The sequence below is a fragment of the Aulonocara sp. 'chitande type north' Nkhata Bay genome, linkage group LG14 (assembly GCF_057382095.1).
Source record: "Aulonocara sp. 'chitande type north' Nkhata Bay isolate Kocher_YH1m ecotype deep benthic linkage group LG14, A_spYH_male_GT1.1, whole genome shotgun sequence".
NCBI lineage: Eukaryota > Metazoa > Chordata > Actinopteri > Cichliformes > Cichlidae > Aulonocara > Aulonocara sp. 'chitande type north' Nkhata Bay.
In genome coordinates, this window is record NC_141357.1 from 13,011,515 (window position 1) to 13,026,030 (window position 14,516).

The 14,516-nt window shown below is 43.0% G+C and overlaps 1 protein-coding gene across 1 annotated transcript in view; it reads left to right on the plus strand.

Moving 5' to 3' along the window:
• dner (delta/notch-like EGF repeat containing) overlaps window positions 1–14,516 on the plus strand; it is a 72,792-nt gene that overhangs the window by 35,765 nt on the left and 22,511 nt on the right. The window contains exons 2-6 of the mRNA XM_086261035.1: window positions 3,356–3,700; window positions 3,787–3,884; window positions 9,954–10,117; window positions 13,066–13,214; window positions 13,998–14,151. Of these exons, the coding sequence (XP_086117161.1) occupies window positions 3,356–3,700; window positions 3,787–3,884; window positions 9,954–10,117; window positions 13,066–13,214; window positions 13,998–14,151 (910 nt within the window). The remainder of the gene's footprint in view (window positions 1–3,355; window positions 3,701–3,786; window positions 3,885–9,953; window positions 10,118–13,065; window positions 13,215–13,997; window positions 14,152–14,516) is intronic.

Consider the following 14,516-nt stretch of genomic DNA (forward strand, 5'->3'; position numbering starts at 1 on the left):
ATCCAGCTGTATTGATCTTTTCTCCTCAGGGCGGCTATCTCAAATTAGCAAATAGATCACAGCACCTTGAGAAGCAATTAATTTGGCCTCGGAGGATCTCTTTGTACTGTGTGTTGGAGCATGTGGGGATATAGATAAAGGAGCTAATGTGGGTTATTATCAGCTGCTTAGAAGAAATTGATTCACATGGTTAGCCAGACCCCAGGCATATGAGCGGTCTGGTGGAGCAGAACAATCAGAAAAATGATGCAGGAAGACACGTAAAACACGAATAGCTAACACGAAGCATGTCAGGACATCATGATCAATCTGATATAACTCTGCAAACCTGTTTTCAGTATATGCAGCTGATAAGAGTGATACTGGGCAGAACTGTGCCCACAGAGTCACCAGCATCTACGTACTGAAGTGATAAGAGTTACTGCACACACCTCCCCTGTCCTGGTAAAAGATCTGATCAGGCAGATAGGTGGTCTGTTTTAAATGCTTGTGAATCTATTCCAAGGCTAACTTACACGTTACAAAAACAGACTAAGGACATTTTTATTGAATTAATCAACTGCAGCTCTACACCTGTACAGCTTCCATTGGAATTAAGAGTGTAAGCAGCAGCCAGGTGCTGCTGATCAAATGCACTTGAGTAAATGATGAGCAGCAAGTGTGAGCACCTCCATGAAAGCAGATGTTCTGGCGGTGTGCAGGTCTGGAGCGTTCAGGTGTGTGTAAACACAATGCTAAGAAGGAAAAGCATCAGCAACATGCTCAAACTATTACCTCCCTTTAACAGTCTGGGAAGGGTTATAAGTCCATCATTCTACCATGAGAAAAATCATTTGTCAATGTGGAAGCCATAGATGTCCCAGGAGTGGACATCTGGGTAAATTCACCCTAACAACAGACTGTGAAATGCTCAGAGACAGCAAAAAACCAAGAGCTACATGTCAGACTCTACAGGCCACAATTGTTCTGACAGTACAATTATAAAAATACTTAATCAGTATAACTTATTTGGAAAGGTTTAGACTTAGATTTTCAAAATTGGATTTGAAGAACCACAAGACTTCTGGAAGACTATCCTTTGGACGGATGACATAAAACTGGAGATGTCTGGTTATAATGCACAGGGACACATCTGGTGAAGTCGAAAGACCATCATACCAACTTTCAGCACGGCGGTGGAGGCGTGGTGATTTGGTCTTGTTTTGAGATCCTTGCAGCAATTGAGACTACTATGAACTCTGCTGTATACCAAAATATTCTAGAGTCAAATGCAAGGCCATCCGTCTGCTTGGCTTAAATTGGGTCATGCAATAGGACAATGATCCCAAGCACTGCAGCAAATCTACAACAAAATGGCAGAATAGCAAAAGAATCAAGGTGTTGTAATGGTCCAAAGTCCAGACCTCAATCGAAGTGCTGTGGAAAAACTTAATGAACTGAAGCAATGTTGTAAAGAAAAATGGGCCAAAATTCCTGCACAATGGTGTGACAGACGGATACAGTAATAGAGGAAATGATAACTGCAAGTTATTGATACTACGAGGTACTGAATCCAAGGTGTGTTTAGTTTCTCTTCTTTGAAAAACTAAGAACATCCAATCAAGTATATTGTCTTTTTGTAAGTGAATGAACAGATTTGGAACTTTTGTTTTCCAGATGATCTACTCAGCATCAGAAATTTTCAGACAAAAATGACCAAATCTCCACAGCTGAGGAGCTGGAGGCATTCACTGCAATATTTCTGTAGATTATTATCAACCAAAAAAACATTGAATAAATTCTGTTGGCGCTAACGCAGTCGTACAAATGTAGCAAACATCTAAACCTGACAGTTTTTTAAAGAAAGCTCAAACACGAACTTAACTTTATAAAGATAATAATGTTCACTTTGATCAACCCTGTCAGAGAAGCATTGCTATAACTATCTCTATACTGAGGCTTTAGCTTGAGGTGCTTCATGCTACTAGAATACTAGAAGACGAGGCAGCGCAGGATTGTATTACCTCTACTTTCAGCCTTGGAAAGTCTTCACAATAAGCGACAGGGATTTTTTTTGTCATGCAGGTTTTACCTCATTGGCTCTGGTCCTGTTGTGCTGTGCTTGAGCACATTTCGTGCAGCCTGGATGGAGACATTTGGGATGGAGGGGGGAAAAAAATCAGGAGTGACACACGAAAAAGGTCATGAGCCGGACTCTAATGCTTCCTGCAATAAGGCAGCATTGCTGTTCTCTAAAGGTTGATAAACTCAATCCCCGGTGCCGTCTGAGTGCAGATAAGAGCAGCAGACTGTGCAACCACTGCTGAGCAGCTCGCTGGGACTGCTGGGACTCTCTGAGCTTCGGAGCAGGGAAAGTTTGATAGAAGCATTGCTTGTAAAAACCTGAGAGAGATTAGCACTAATGAGCTGTGACTTGCTTGTGGAGAGAGTGGACTGTTAATGATGCCTTGTTGTTCTGCTGCTTCTCGCACATACTTAATGCTCACATCTTTATGCACTGAGGGTTTTTGGGTTTTTTTTTTGGTGTGAGCATCATTCCCCTGCCTCTGTTCACCCTGATTTTCTGTTTTCAGCTGCCTTTAATAAAACTGCATCTACATTCATTCATATTAGACAGCTGGAGTCACAGATACCTGAGGATGTTGCAGGGAAATTGCTTTAAAAAAGAAAAAGAGGCAGCGGGATTAGAGAAGGCTCTGAAAGCCAAACACAGTGTGAGACAGCGAGCTTCATAAACGCGGCTTTGTCCCTTTTCACCTTCAACATCCACGCCTCAGTGTTTTCTCCAAATATGATCAATTATTGATGGGGGAAACCAGCATGAAGGAGGCTGTCAGGGTGCATTTTTCTCTTTGCTGCACGATGAGGGGGAAACCGTATTTTGGGACAAAGTGTAAGTGGGTCCATGCTGTGAGAGTGGAAGAATAAAATTATATATGCATAAGAAGGGATGGAAGAAAAGCCGTCCCTCGACAATTTACTGGAAACAAAGAGTCCAAAATTTAATAAAAGGTAAAAGCAGAGATGAGGATATAAACAGGGAAGCTGAGTCAGAGAGCAATAAAAGAAGACGCTGAGCACCGAGGGAAAAGGAAATGATGAGTGCGAGCTTGGACTACTTATAAAATGTCCTCCACATCGTTCAAGGGCCCGCTCCGAGAGCCCATTAAAACAGAAGCTGACTACTCTGTTGACATTTTGTGATTTGGATGTAAAAAATGATGTGGAGGCAAAGAAAGAAAAAAACGAAAGGTGCTCGGGCAGTGAGGACAGCAGTGAGAAGCATCTGAGTGTTTTTCGTTCTGTTTCTTCCTCTTGATGTTTTGCCGGTTATTTATTTTCTCCATTATCTCAGTTTTTCACAGACCCCTGTGCCAGCAGCCCCTGTCTCCATGGAAACTGCAGCCAGCGCAACGGCAGCGAGGAGGGGGAGCAGGCCTACACCTGCGAGTGCGCCGAAGGCTACGAGGGGGAGAGGTGCGATCAGGTCCTGCTGGACCTGCCGGCCGCAGACTGGGACCCCGCCACCCCCTCCGCTCCTGAGCTGGCCACCCCAGTCGCCTCCACGACCACAGCCGCCACTCAGCCGCCGCAACCGACCACCGTCCCCACCACCACAACGCCGCCTCCTCCCACCCTGCAGCCATGGCAACCCAAACCTGGGCAGAGGTTGCTGGTAGTGCCGTGGGAGGCAGACAGGGTGAGATAAATTTAAGCTGCTGTAGAGCTTAAATTTAAAAAAAGTACAAAGATTTCATGCTGTGTGGCGATGCGTGTGTGTTTCAGGTGACCGAGGGTCTGCACTGTGTGAGTCCTGAGCTTTGTGAGCTGACATCAGGAACTCTGACTCTGTCTCTGGAGGTGCCTGAAGAGACGGCTGTAAAGTAAGAGTACCATCAAGTACCTTTTATAACTCATTGCTGTCCCCTTAGAGCAAGCTCTGATCAACCAGAACCACAGCCCGCAGGGCGAGCTCTACCTGTGGGGCCTTGTTTATTCATCTCGCTCTGTTTCCGCTGTATCTGTCTGGTTTCTTTTAAGTACTCGAGAGATGCCGTTTGCTCAGCAGACAGAATGACAGCTTAATTAAATTTTCCCAATAGAGATTCAGAGACCAAATAAACTTGCTTGGGAATACGAACCCGGAACATGTTTGTGTACATGAGAGCTTCTGTAAATTCAATAAACGCACACATTCATCCAACTGAAATAACATCGATAGCAAAAAGACAGTTTGACACCAGTATTGTGTTTTAATCATGTGTTGTTGCTGCTAAATTACTCCAGACTAATATTAACACAGGGACTACGATTTCTTTCTTTCTTTCGGTAAACCAGACTTTAAAGGGCTTGGAGGTTAGCCCTTTAAAGTCTGAGCTGTAAAATAATGGCCAGAAAATTCAGATTTTTTTGAAAATGGAGTGTTTATTGAACCTTCTGCCTTTTTTTCATACCTTGGTTCATGTGATGAGTGGGTATAAGTGGGTCAAAACCCTGTTAAGGGATTACCACTATGGTTTAAAGACCTGGGACTCTCCATCTTTCAGTTTTAGAGGTGACGAAACTTAAGATGAGAAACATCTTCCTGAAACTTAAAGAAGTCCAGTGCTTTCTTTCCAAGCTCCTTAGACTCCCATAACGTGGACAACTGAGAACCTACACAGACGAAATAGCGCTGATTTTAAATAAACTAGTTTTCAACTAATCGTGAAGACACTGCTTCTGTCTGCTCAGCTGTGGCATGCACTACACTGCATGTAATACACACATGAGAGTACGAGAGTGTTGCGAACACTGGAGCTGGAGATGCTCTGCTCAACAAACCATGTGATGACATAATTTCAGAGTTCCCTAAGGATAGTCTTTTGCTTTTTATGCTGTGAAAAAAGTCTGTTTCATATCAGTGCTCTATCTGTGATAGGCCACTGTCAGCCAATAATATTGACAAATGTCTCAGGCATGCTCTGATGGAAACACCTGTTTGTGTGCAGTGCTTTGGAATGATTAGTCTTCTTCGATCCATCGTGGGGGAGGGCTTCAGCATATCCCAGCTATCACAGGCCGTGTAGACCCTGGACAGGTGGTCAAAGTATTTTGTAGTGGTGCTATAATGGGAAAAAAACTCCTGATAAAGGGGTTTGAGCTGTATGTATCCTAAATCAGCTATTTTCCTGCCCTCATAATTCAGAGTGCTTAGCAGTCTAGTTGTAGCAGCAGTAATTTTTTATGTTTTTTCTGATACTTACAACTCTTTCATTTACAACCAGGAAAATTTCCCATCTCAGCTTTTTGTAATTACCGCGTGAACAACATGACATGAACTTGTGGCATTAGCTCAGTGATGTGGAAATGCCCTCAGGAGAGAGTGTTGTGGGGAAAACTTTCACCTACAAGTGGCCAGCGATAGCTTTTCACCTCTGTGTTATGTGAGCACACAAACACCAGAATCGAGCTTAAAAAACCATCTCAGCAAAATTAGCTCAGCTCTTTGGCTCCTAATCAGCAAGAGGAACAACAAAGCACGCTGTCCGGTATATCGGGCGCATAATTAACATCAAGATACATTAAAATAGATTCTACTTTGTGCAGCCTTTCATCTGCATACTTGCATGCAGAAACTTTCCTTGGAAACCGAACACAGCTCAAAGATTTTTAAGCTAATTGCCTCCCACTTGAATCCCCTCGTGACTCGGCTCTTGCACGTAAGACTTTGGCGTTACGTGACTGAAAGTGCGTTCTGTATTTTCGGAGCTTGTTTGCTCGCAAACTTTCTTCCTCTTGCTCAGTAAATAAGGGTCAGTGAATTATGCTGAAGGAATGGTCAAGGTGAATGCTGGGGGTCCTTTATGTAGAACCTCCTTACATATTGCAGGCACGACTCGGGCCCCTCATCACGACCGCAGACCGAGAGCTGCGAGTTAATCAACTGCTGCTGCTTTGTTTTCATACTGTATAATTGCACATGACATCTGAACGCACGCCCAGATGCAGGCAGTGAAGGGCACTCTTACAAACCTGACGCACCGCACTTAGGAATGAAGCAGCAATCCCAAAGTGGCATCGATTTAGAGATGCTGATAGTATGATGATGAAGCTTCAGATCCCAGAGAAGCCGGAGAGAGTAGCTGTCATGTCTCTAAACAGATGTGCGTACGCTGAACCTGAGTATCACTCGCAAGACTATGAACTGTTTTAATGCAAGCGCTTTGAATTAATAATAATCACTCTAGGTCACAATTATTCACTGGCCACGAAAAATGAGACAAATGCCAACATGAAGTCGAACAAAGCCTTACACACTCCCGACACGCATGAGTGTAGAGCATTCAAATGCAGGACTAGCTGTCAGATATCACCGGGCACATTTTCATTTAAAAAACCCCCGGATATCTCGACTCCTCATGTTGCGCCTCAGGCTGAAGCGAAGGAAAACTCATTTCAGCTACAAGCAGCCCGTCCACCATCTTATTACTGCAGTCACTGCTCGTAGCTTCACCTCCAGGCTCAGCCCCCCTCTTTGCCGCAGCGCTGTGGGACAGCCATCGTATTGATTCATCCAACCTGCCCTCGCTCCTCAGCTCAAACCTACAATATATCCTTATGGACCACAAAGTGTGCCTGGCAGATTTCTTTTTAAAAGCAAAATTGGCTTACTTAAGCAGTTCTGTCCTCTTTTGAATAATAAATTTAGTGCTGTGTAAAAGTCTTAGTCTTTAGTGATGTTTAAAAATAGTTTTCCAGGTTTTCTGAAGGTCTTTTTTTGGGCATTGTACGGTGGCCCTGAGAGGCCAAACAGACAGCAACTTAAGAAAACACCAGCAATAAGAAAGCACACAAAACACAACGGAAACAGGAAAAAAGAAAACAGAAATAGGAAAAAACAGATCTCAAAAAGCACAAGGGAAGTGTTTCTGGGGAGACAATAACCCGATGGACCAGTTGCAGGAACCAAAATATGCTAAGGATTTTGCTGGGAGACACTTAAAAGAAGTGGAGGATCTATCGTTTTTGTGAGGAAAGAAAAGATGAGATGTAAGTGTGTTAGCCTGACTGTTAGCCTAAAAATCTGTCATCAGTATTATGTGAGTCATGATAAAACACGCCTACCATGTTTTGGGTTCCTGCAACTGGTCCCTCGAGTTATTGTCTCCCCAGAAACACTTCCCCCTTTTTTTTGTTGTTGACCTATTTCTGTTTTCGTTTTTTCTATTTCCGTTTTGTTTTGTATGCTTTGGCAGCATTTTTCTTATTGCTGGTGTAGAATTGGCTGCTTTTTACTAGATTTCAGTCCACTTTATGTACCTGACCATTTTCAGAGGAGTGTTAAGCCACTTAAAACTCATGAATCATTCAAGCCCCAAAAGGCACCTAATTCGAGGTATATCTTGTGTCTACAAAGAACCAGTTTTTAATTGTATCTTTAAGTGCTTTGTTACTAGCAGCCTGTCACAAAACACGCAGCAAAAAATGCCAAATACAGCACAGTTTGACAGGCATAAGATAAAATATTTGCACCGGTAAGGTGAGAGTTGTTAGTTGGATACCTGGCATAGTATGGCGTCTATCCTTAAGAAATCTGAGGAAACTGGAGAGTGGAAGACAAAAGAAAAGGTATCTACAGCAGATGAACAGAATCTGAAAGTCATGTCCTTAAGACAGGAAAAAATCCAGCAAAGCGACCAACAAGACCCGAGAGATGCATCTGAGCCTTCAGTTGATCATCTACTGTTCACTGAAGCCTCATCAGAAATGGTCTCAGTGGAATATTGGCTGTCAAGAAGTTATTCTTAAGGAAGGGAAACAGGGAGAAAAGACTGACGCATACCAAATTACACAAGAATTGGACTGAAAATCAGTGACAAGAAGTCTGATGGAGCGACGAATCCAAATGAGCAATCATAAGGATGTATGGAGGAGATGAGGAGACAGGTACAGCAGTGAGTGTCTGCAACCATCTGTCATGGTTTGGGGCTGCGTTTCAGCCTGTGGTGTTGTGGATCTTGTCAAAACGATGGAAATACAGAATAAACACAGAAAAGTAGCATCACTTGCAGCAATTTGCTTTTTCTTCATAACAATGATCCCAAACATGCTGCCAAAGCACACCTGGATAGAAAAACACTGAATGAAACACTGCGTGTCATGGATTGGTCTCCCCAGAGCCCGGACATCAACATTAGTGAAGCAGTGTGGGGTCATCTTGACAGAGAACAGAACAAACAGCAGAAACATCCAAAGAAGAGCTTTGGATGTCCTTCAGGAAGCCTGGAGAACTATTCCTGAAGACTACTTTATAAGGAAGTTGGACTAAGAGAGTTCAGACTGGTTATTAAATATTGAGCTTATTAGAATTGTATAAACTCTGTTTATGCCTCATATACTGTATTGCCAAGAACACTTACACTTGTTATAATAAGTCCCTGCACCTATTTCCCATGACGGGCTGGCTCAGTATGTTTACACAGCACTACAAATATCAGTCTTTAATTCTGAATAATTTATTACCATTTTATATTTTTTCATGCCAGCAAAGTTGACTCTGATTTTTTATGTTTTAGTAATGAATCAAACAGCTTGTTACAAACACTCCTGTGTGCTTATTTGTCACGCCAGGCACATCCTGTATCTGTCATTTTTTTATCCTAATTTCTCTGTAAATCTGTTTCATCTGTGGCTGAGTGTATGAAAAGCACACAGAGGTAATAATAACAATTACTGCTCTTATAAGTAACAAGCGTTCATTAGAACAGATACGTGACGGCGGGAGCTGAGAGCGTAATCAGATTGATTTTTGTTTTTGTTAATATTGGATGGATTAGGTGTGGGAGTGGGGTTAGAGGGCTTCTCAATTGCATTTAAACAAGAGGAGGCTCATTGAAGCTGCTGCCTCTCACAACCCCCAGTGACAGATTTCACTCTGCTCTGCGTGGTGATCCAGCTCGGCTCAGCTCGGCTTGGCTCTGCTCTTTACTGTCTCTTCAGCAAGCAGCTGGTGGAGCTCGGCGTCTCTGGCATGAAACATGGCGCGCATTGTTCTTCTCGCTCTGCCCAGAGGGATTAGATCATCCTGCTGGCAGCACGATCCCCAGAACAGTAGGCCTCCAGATACGGGATTTACCCTCATGGTCCGTGTTGGCTGTGGCTTTGGTAGCAGTGAGAGATGGACTGAGCTCTGTAAATAATACTTTGTCTCATCGATATCATTTGGGTTGCTGATCTTGGCCTCTGCATAGACATTAATTTGGAATTGCTCAATAATAGGTTTGTCTAAATAAGAGACCAAAGAGATCATTTTGGTGTCACTGGTATTTTTATGTGACTTATGTTTGAATTATGTGGTCTGCAGAGACCTCCGTGTCCCCGGGGGTCTATTTAATGGCTCAGTGTGAATGATGGATGCCAGCAACACTGATTGTATTTCACAACTCTATTCACAAGATTCACAGTGTTTCCACAAGACGCATCAACCTCTCTGGCAGTCATTACTCACAGACCTGACTATGATCCCAGCTTGGACTCACCAACAGGAGGACAGTACTTTAATCATCGGGTACGCCGCACAAAATGTCCTTCGGTACAAAAACTGACTGACTGTTGAGCTGCTGTCGACCATGACGTGTGCACACGGGATGATATTTCACCAAACTTCTTCTTTTGAATAAAATAATCATTAGCAGAAGCAGGCAGCTTCACATAGAAGATTCATTCATGTGTCTAATATTTCAAGCTGACATGCTGACATTTTAAAAAGGTTCATGGCTGGCAAGATGGATTAGACCCTCGCTAGGTATACAGTAGCAAAAGCGTGCACTACGTGGATTGTGTTTGAGCACTGAGTCTTGAATTTTCTTGTGCAACCTATGATTTACACACTGAAGGCTGTAAGCGTTCGTCACGAGCTGGGAAAGCAGCCTCATCATACTTGATTCCCTTCCTGTCTCTGCTCCAAACAGGGTCGTGGTGAATGCCAGTGGAGCTCCCGTGCTGTGGCGAGTGAACGAAGAGGGTTTCCTCCGTTCGTCCATTTTGAACGGCACCACCATGTGGTTCCTGCAGACCCCGGATGGACTGGTGGTGCCAGACCACTTGCTTCCCCTGGGACAGAACTACTTCCTGAGTAAGCCTCTGGTGTCCTGGTACTTTTTAATAATGCCTTTTGGGAAATATTAGCATGCAAACACAGGAAACTACAATAGTGGACATGTGCCAAACATCAGCATGTTAGCATTTAGCTCTTTGAGGCAACCAGCCCTGAGCTGTATTTCTGGACACAGAAGCCAAGAATCTGGATTTGTCTTTACTTAAAGGCATCAAAATTAAACAGCCTTGAGAAGAACAGAGGATTTAGTTTGTTATGAATAATTTCTTTAAAAAAGCTGGTAAATCCGGTTTGAGTATGTTTGGCTCAGATTGCATAGAAAATATAGGCATACGGTGCTTAACAAATTTATTCGACCAGCTGCCATAAAATCAAGAAAACACTTTTTTAAAATTGAAAATGATGTTGTTATTTTTTAAGCAAATATTAAACTGAATTCATGTTTTCAAATCCAAATTTGAGCAGAAACACTGCAAATGAATTAGGCGCAACACTCGACCACTAAAAACAAATGTTCAGGAACGCAAGTAAACGGATGCAGTTTGGCATCTTAATCAAAAATAATATCGCACTTGTACTATTTTTCTGCTTTTTTTGGTAAAAACATTTAATTTGAACATTTCTAACCACAATGATTATAGATATTATAGATTAACGAGCTTGTGCTTATTGGCGGATTAACCATGACAGAAACATAACAAACAAGAGCTCAACTCCTCCTGAAGGACAGGGCCTATATCAAATCTGTGATGTCAGCATTGGTAATATAAAAATCTAGTGTAGCGAATTAATTAATGTCAAAATATAAAGTTAAAGAGCTCAATGCCCCCCTAGTGACTAATATATTGGTTCAAAGTTTGGAGATGATCCAATAGAAACTAAGATTTTTCCCTAATTCGTGTGACTCTGGCCCTTGACCCTTAACCTCGAAGCACTACATACTAAAACTGCCTATTTTATTAACTTTGCCGATATGATTGCAGCAGAATTAGTTGAAACCTTTAGCTTCTATAGGCTGTAAAGATTTTAAGATTCGAGTGTGTTGTACAGCGGTCTCCGTGCCCTGTCATATGATACATTACTTGATATGGTTTCTGGAATTTCGTTTTCAAGGTCGACTTTGACCTTGCTGCCTGAGAATGAAGGCCAAGGTCAAATGTTTAGCCCACCTAGGTACTCGTGTCCCCCAAGGCTTGGTGTATTGTTGTGAAGTTTGAGGATGATCTATAAAAAAATTGTGGGAAATATAAATAGATAGTCCCTCGATGACTCCAAACCAGCCATAACTTTATTAAAACTAGATACATATTTACAGAGAATCGTGTGTTTTTTTTAAATTATTTAATGTGTATGGCAGTTCATCCAACAACCACAGAAAAGCTGAATTTGAAACATTGTCAAGAAGCTCCAAATAGATCATTTACAGCCGAGCCAAGAACATCAGAGGATTAATGAATTTAAATAAGTTGTAATTGCGACGTTTATTCTTCAGTGTCATCGGGGGAAAATAACATAACATTTGCATATGTGAGTCAGAATGTTTTATTTGCATACCGAACAGACATTTATGCTGATATTCCATCTGTGTTTTAATACCGAGCTTCACACGGGCAGTTTTTGAGTATTCACAGAGTGGTGCCAAAAAACCATGGCGTGAGCTACAGCGGGTGCCGCCGGGGGTTAATTGGAGCCTCGCTCCTTTGACTGAAGGGCTGGCTGACCCCTGCGTGTGCTCTACATACCTGATGCTGTTTCGCTACTCTTCCCGGCTGCTGACCTTGACACGTCTGGTAACTCGGTGGCAGCTTCACCGGAGAGAGACGGAGGGAGGGAGAAAGAGAAGGACACGGTGGCGGTGGCAATGACACTGGGGAGTTAAATCAGAGAGAAGAGAGGATGAGGAAGGATGGAAGAAGGAGAAAGAAGAGTTAGATAAGGAGGGAGCAAGGGAGGAAAGGAGACAACAAAGAAAGGGATTAGAGGAAAGGATAAAGGGGCGTGAAGGAGGCGTGAATGAAGGACAATTTGTGGGAGAAGGATGAAGACGCAGGCGGTATCGCATTTATTGAATAAAAATGCTTGCAACAAAACCAAACTCACATCTACGCATGATTTTAAGCGTGCTGCATGTTTCCCTGCAAGATCAGGGGACAGGAGGAAAGACACAGGCACCCATCTACACATGGGACGGAAGTGCCATGTTTGTGGCCATGTGCTTTCCTCGCAGTTTAAAAGCGCAATGACTGCGCAGGTCCGACTTTCAGTGTCATTGTGCTGACGATGGTTCGGTCGGGGATGACGGAGGAACACGCGTCGTTTTATCAGGGCTCCGATTGGCCGAGGAGCTTGCATCATCGCTGTCGTCACCGGTGTTGCTCCAAAAGAATGGCAGGTGATATCCACTACGAAGCTATTTTTATCCGAGTGCCCGCGAAGCTGTCAGCTTTGATTGAACCTATAATACGACATGTTCTACATTTATAGATCCAGAGATGGGGAGAGACAAAGACAGAGAGGCACAGTCTCTATTTTGGTCACTGTAATGAACTGAATCCATCAATTCTTTTATTACCACTTAAGTTTTATGCAGTTTTGGGGCAGCGGTGTGTACTTTTACTAAAGCATTGTTAAATGAAAGCTGTGTGCGGCTGCTGCAGGCCGATGTTTGATGATTCACTCAACATGCTAAAAGGCTAAAAATACAGCTGAGCGCTAGGCGAGAAAAGAGAAGGGCTTGCCAACAATTCATCCTCTGGGGACCAGGAATCCTTTTAAAAACTCTCCAAAAGGTGTTGCGATATTTATAAATGAAGAGCCGTGTCTGAAAATAGAAAAAGAAAGTACATCTTCAGACTGCTGTATGGTTAAAAACTCCACCACCGAGTCCAATTATCCATCCAAATTATCCATCACATATTACTGTACTTGTTGTATAAATGAGCAGATTACACACTCTCTTGTGGCAGGTGTGATTCGCGTTGGCGCTCCCACGGCCCCGGAGGTCACGCTCCGTCTCAACCTGACGGTGAAGGCCAGCAGCTGTGTGGAGCCCGGCAGCAGCTTCAGTGACCCTCAGTGCTCCGGAAAAGGCAAATGCATCACCCAACCCTCTGAGGTGAGAACGTTTCTTTTCTTCACCCGAGAACACATTTCAGTGCTCGCTGATACAAGAAGCTACTTTCAGCAGTCAGTATGTGACTAAAATGAAGAATCCTTGCTTTAATTCAAAGGGTTTTTACAAATTAAAGCCTTTTTTATACACAGCCCTCCAATAGGTTCACGTTTTATGGGACAAACTAGCATAAATTAGTGAAATAAATAAAGGTAGCACCGCTGAATGGGCACGCTCATTGCTTTAGTTTTAGCAATCTCTTTATTGCTTTCTAACATCTAAAACATGCAACTTCCAAAAAAGTTGAATTCCCATTATCATCATCATCAGAGATGCATTATTGTGCTCTGTTTTGATCACTGAAATTTAATAGCTGGAAGAACAAACACTGCGGTGCTATTTTTGATTTATGCAGGCCTGTTTTAATTATCCGTTGCTCATAGTTAAAAATGGATCCACTGAGCCCCAACATTCACGTACCGAACCAAAAAAAGATGTAGCGGTTGGTTGTGCCTCTTAAGCGTGAATGAAAGTGTAGAGAGGGAGGTGTTGGAGAGGTCATCTCGCCGTGTCTGGTTTTGTGCCGTTTCTTCTGTTTTCCCTCGTTAGCTGAGAAAACCAAACTGTGTCACCGCTGCTCATAATTGCATTGTTGTGTCGCTGAATTATTTCACAATCTGCGATCTCATTATTACTGTTTCACAAGTTTTTCCTCCCTCCTGCCGTTTCGCCGTTAGGGCTCCCTGATTTGACGCGTGAAATCTGTGTGCTGTCGCTTTTTTGCAGAGCACCTTCTTCTGCGAGTGCGAAGACGGCTACACCGGGATTTTTTGTGAGGAATATGACGCCTGCCACCACCGACCTTGTCGCAACAACGGCACCTGCACTGACATCAGGCAGGGGGGTGAAGGACGCAACTTCACGTGCACCTGTCAACCAGGTGTGTGTGGTGAACTTGTTCTCATTCCAGAGCGTCAGATATTGCTGCTTGGAGGCGGATGCTTGTGCTCGTGATTTTCACTCACTGAGTTGTTTTGTTTTCATTCACTTTTTTCACCAAAGCTGACTTTGCAAGGTTAAGAAAAGATTGTGTTTTGGGTTAAAACTCACAGCATTAACCCTTTTGTGTGTGGCCTATCACACTATCAGTGTTTTTATGCCATATCGTGTGGTTTTACTTTCAGTGCTGTTTTTGAGATAGACTGTTTGAACATCTCAATTCAGGTTTATTTATATAGTGCCAAATTACAACACCATTTGTCTCAAGGTGCTTTATATTGCAGTGTCAAGATACAGTACTCTGAA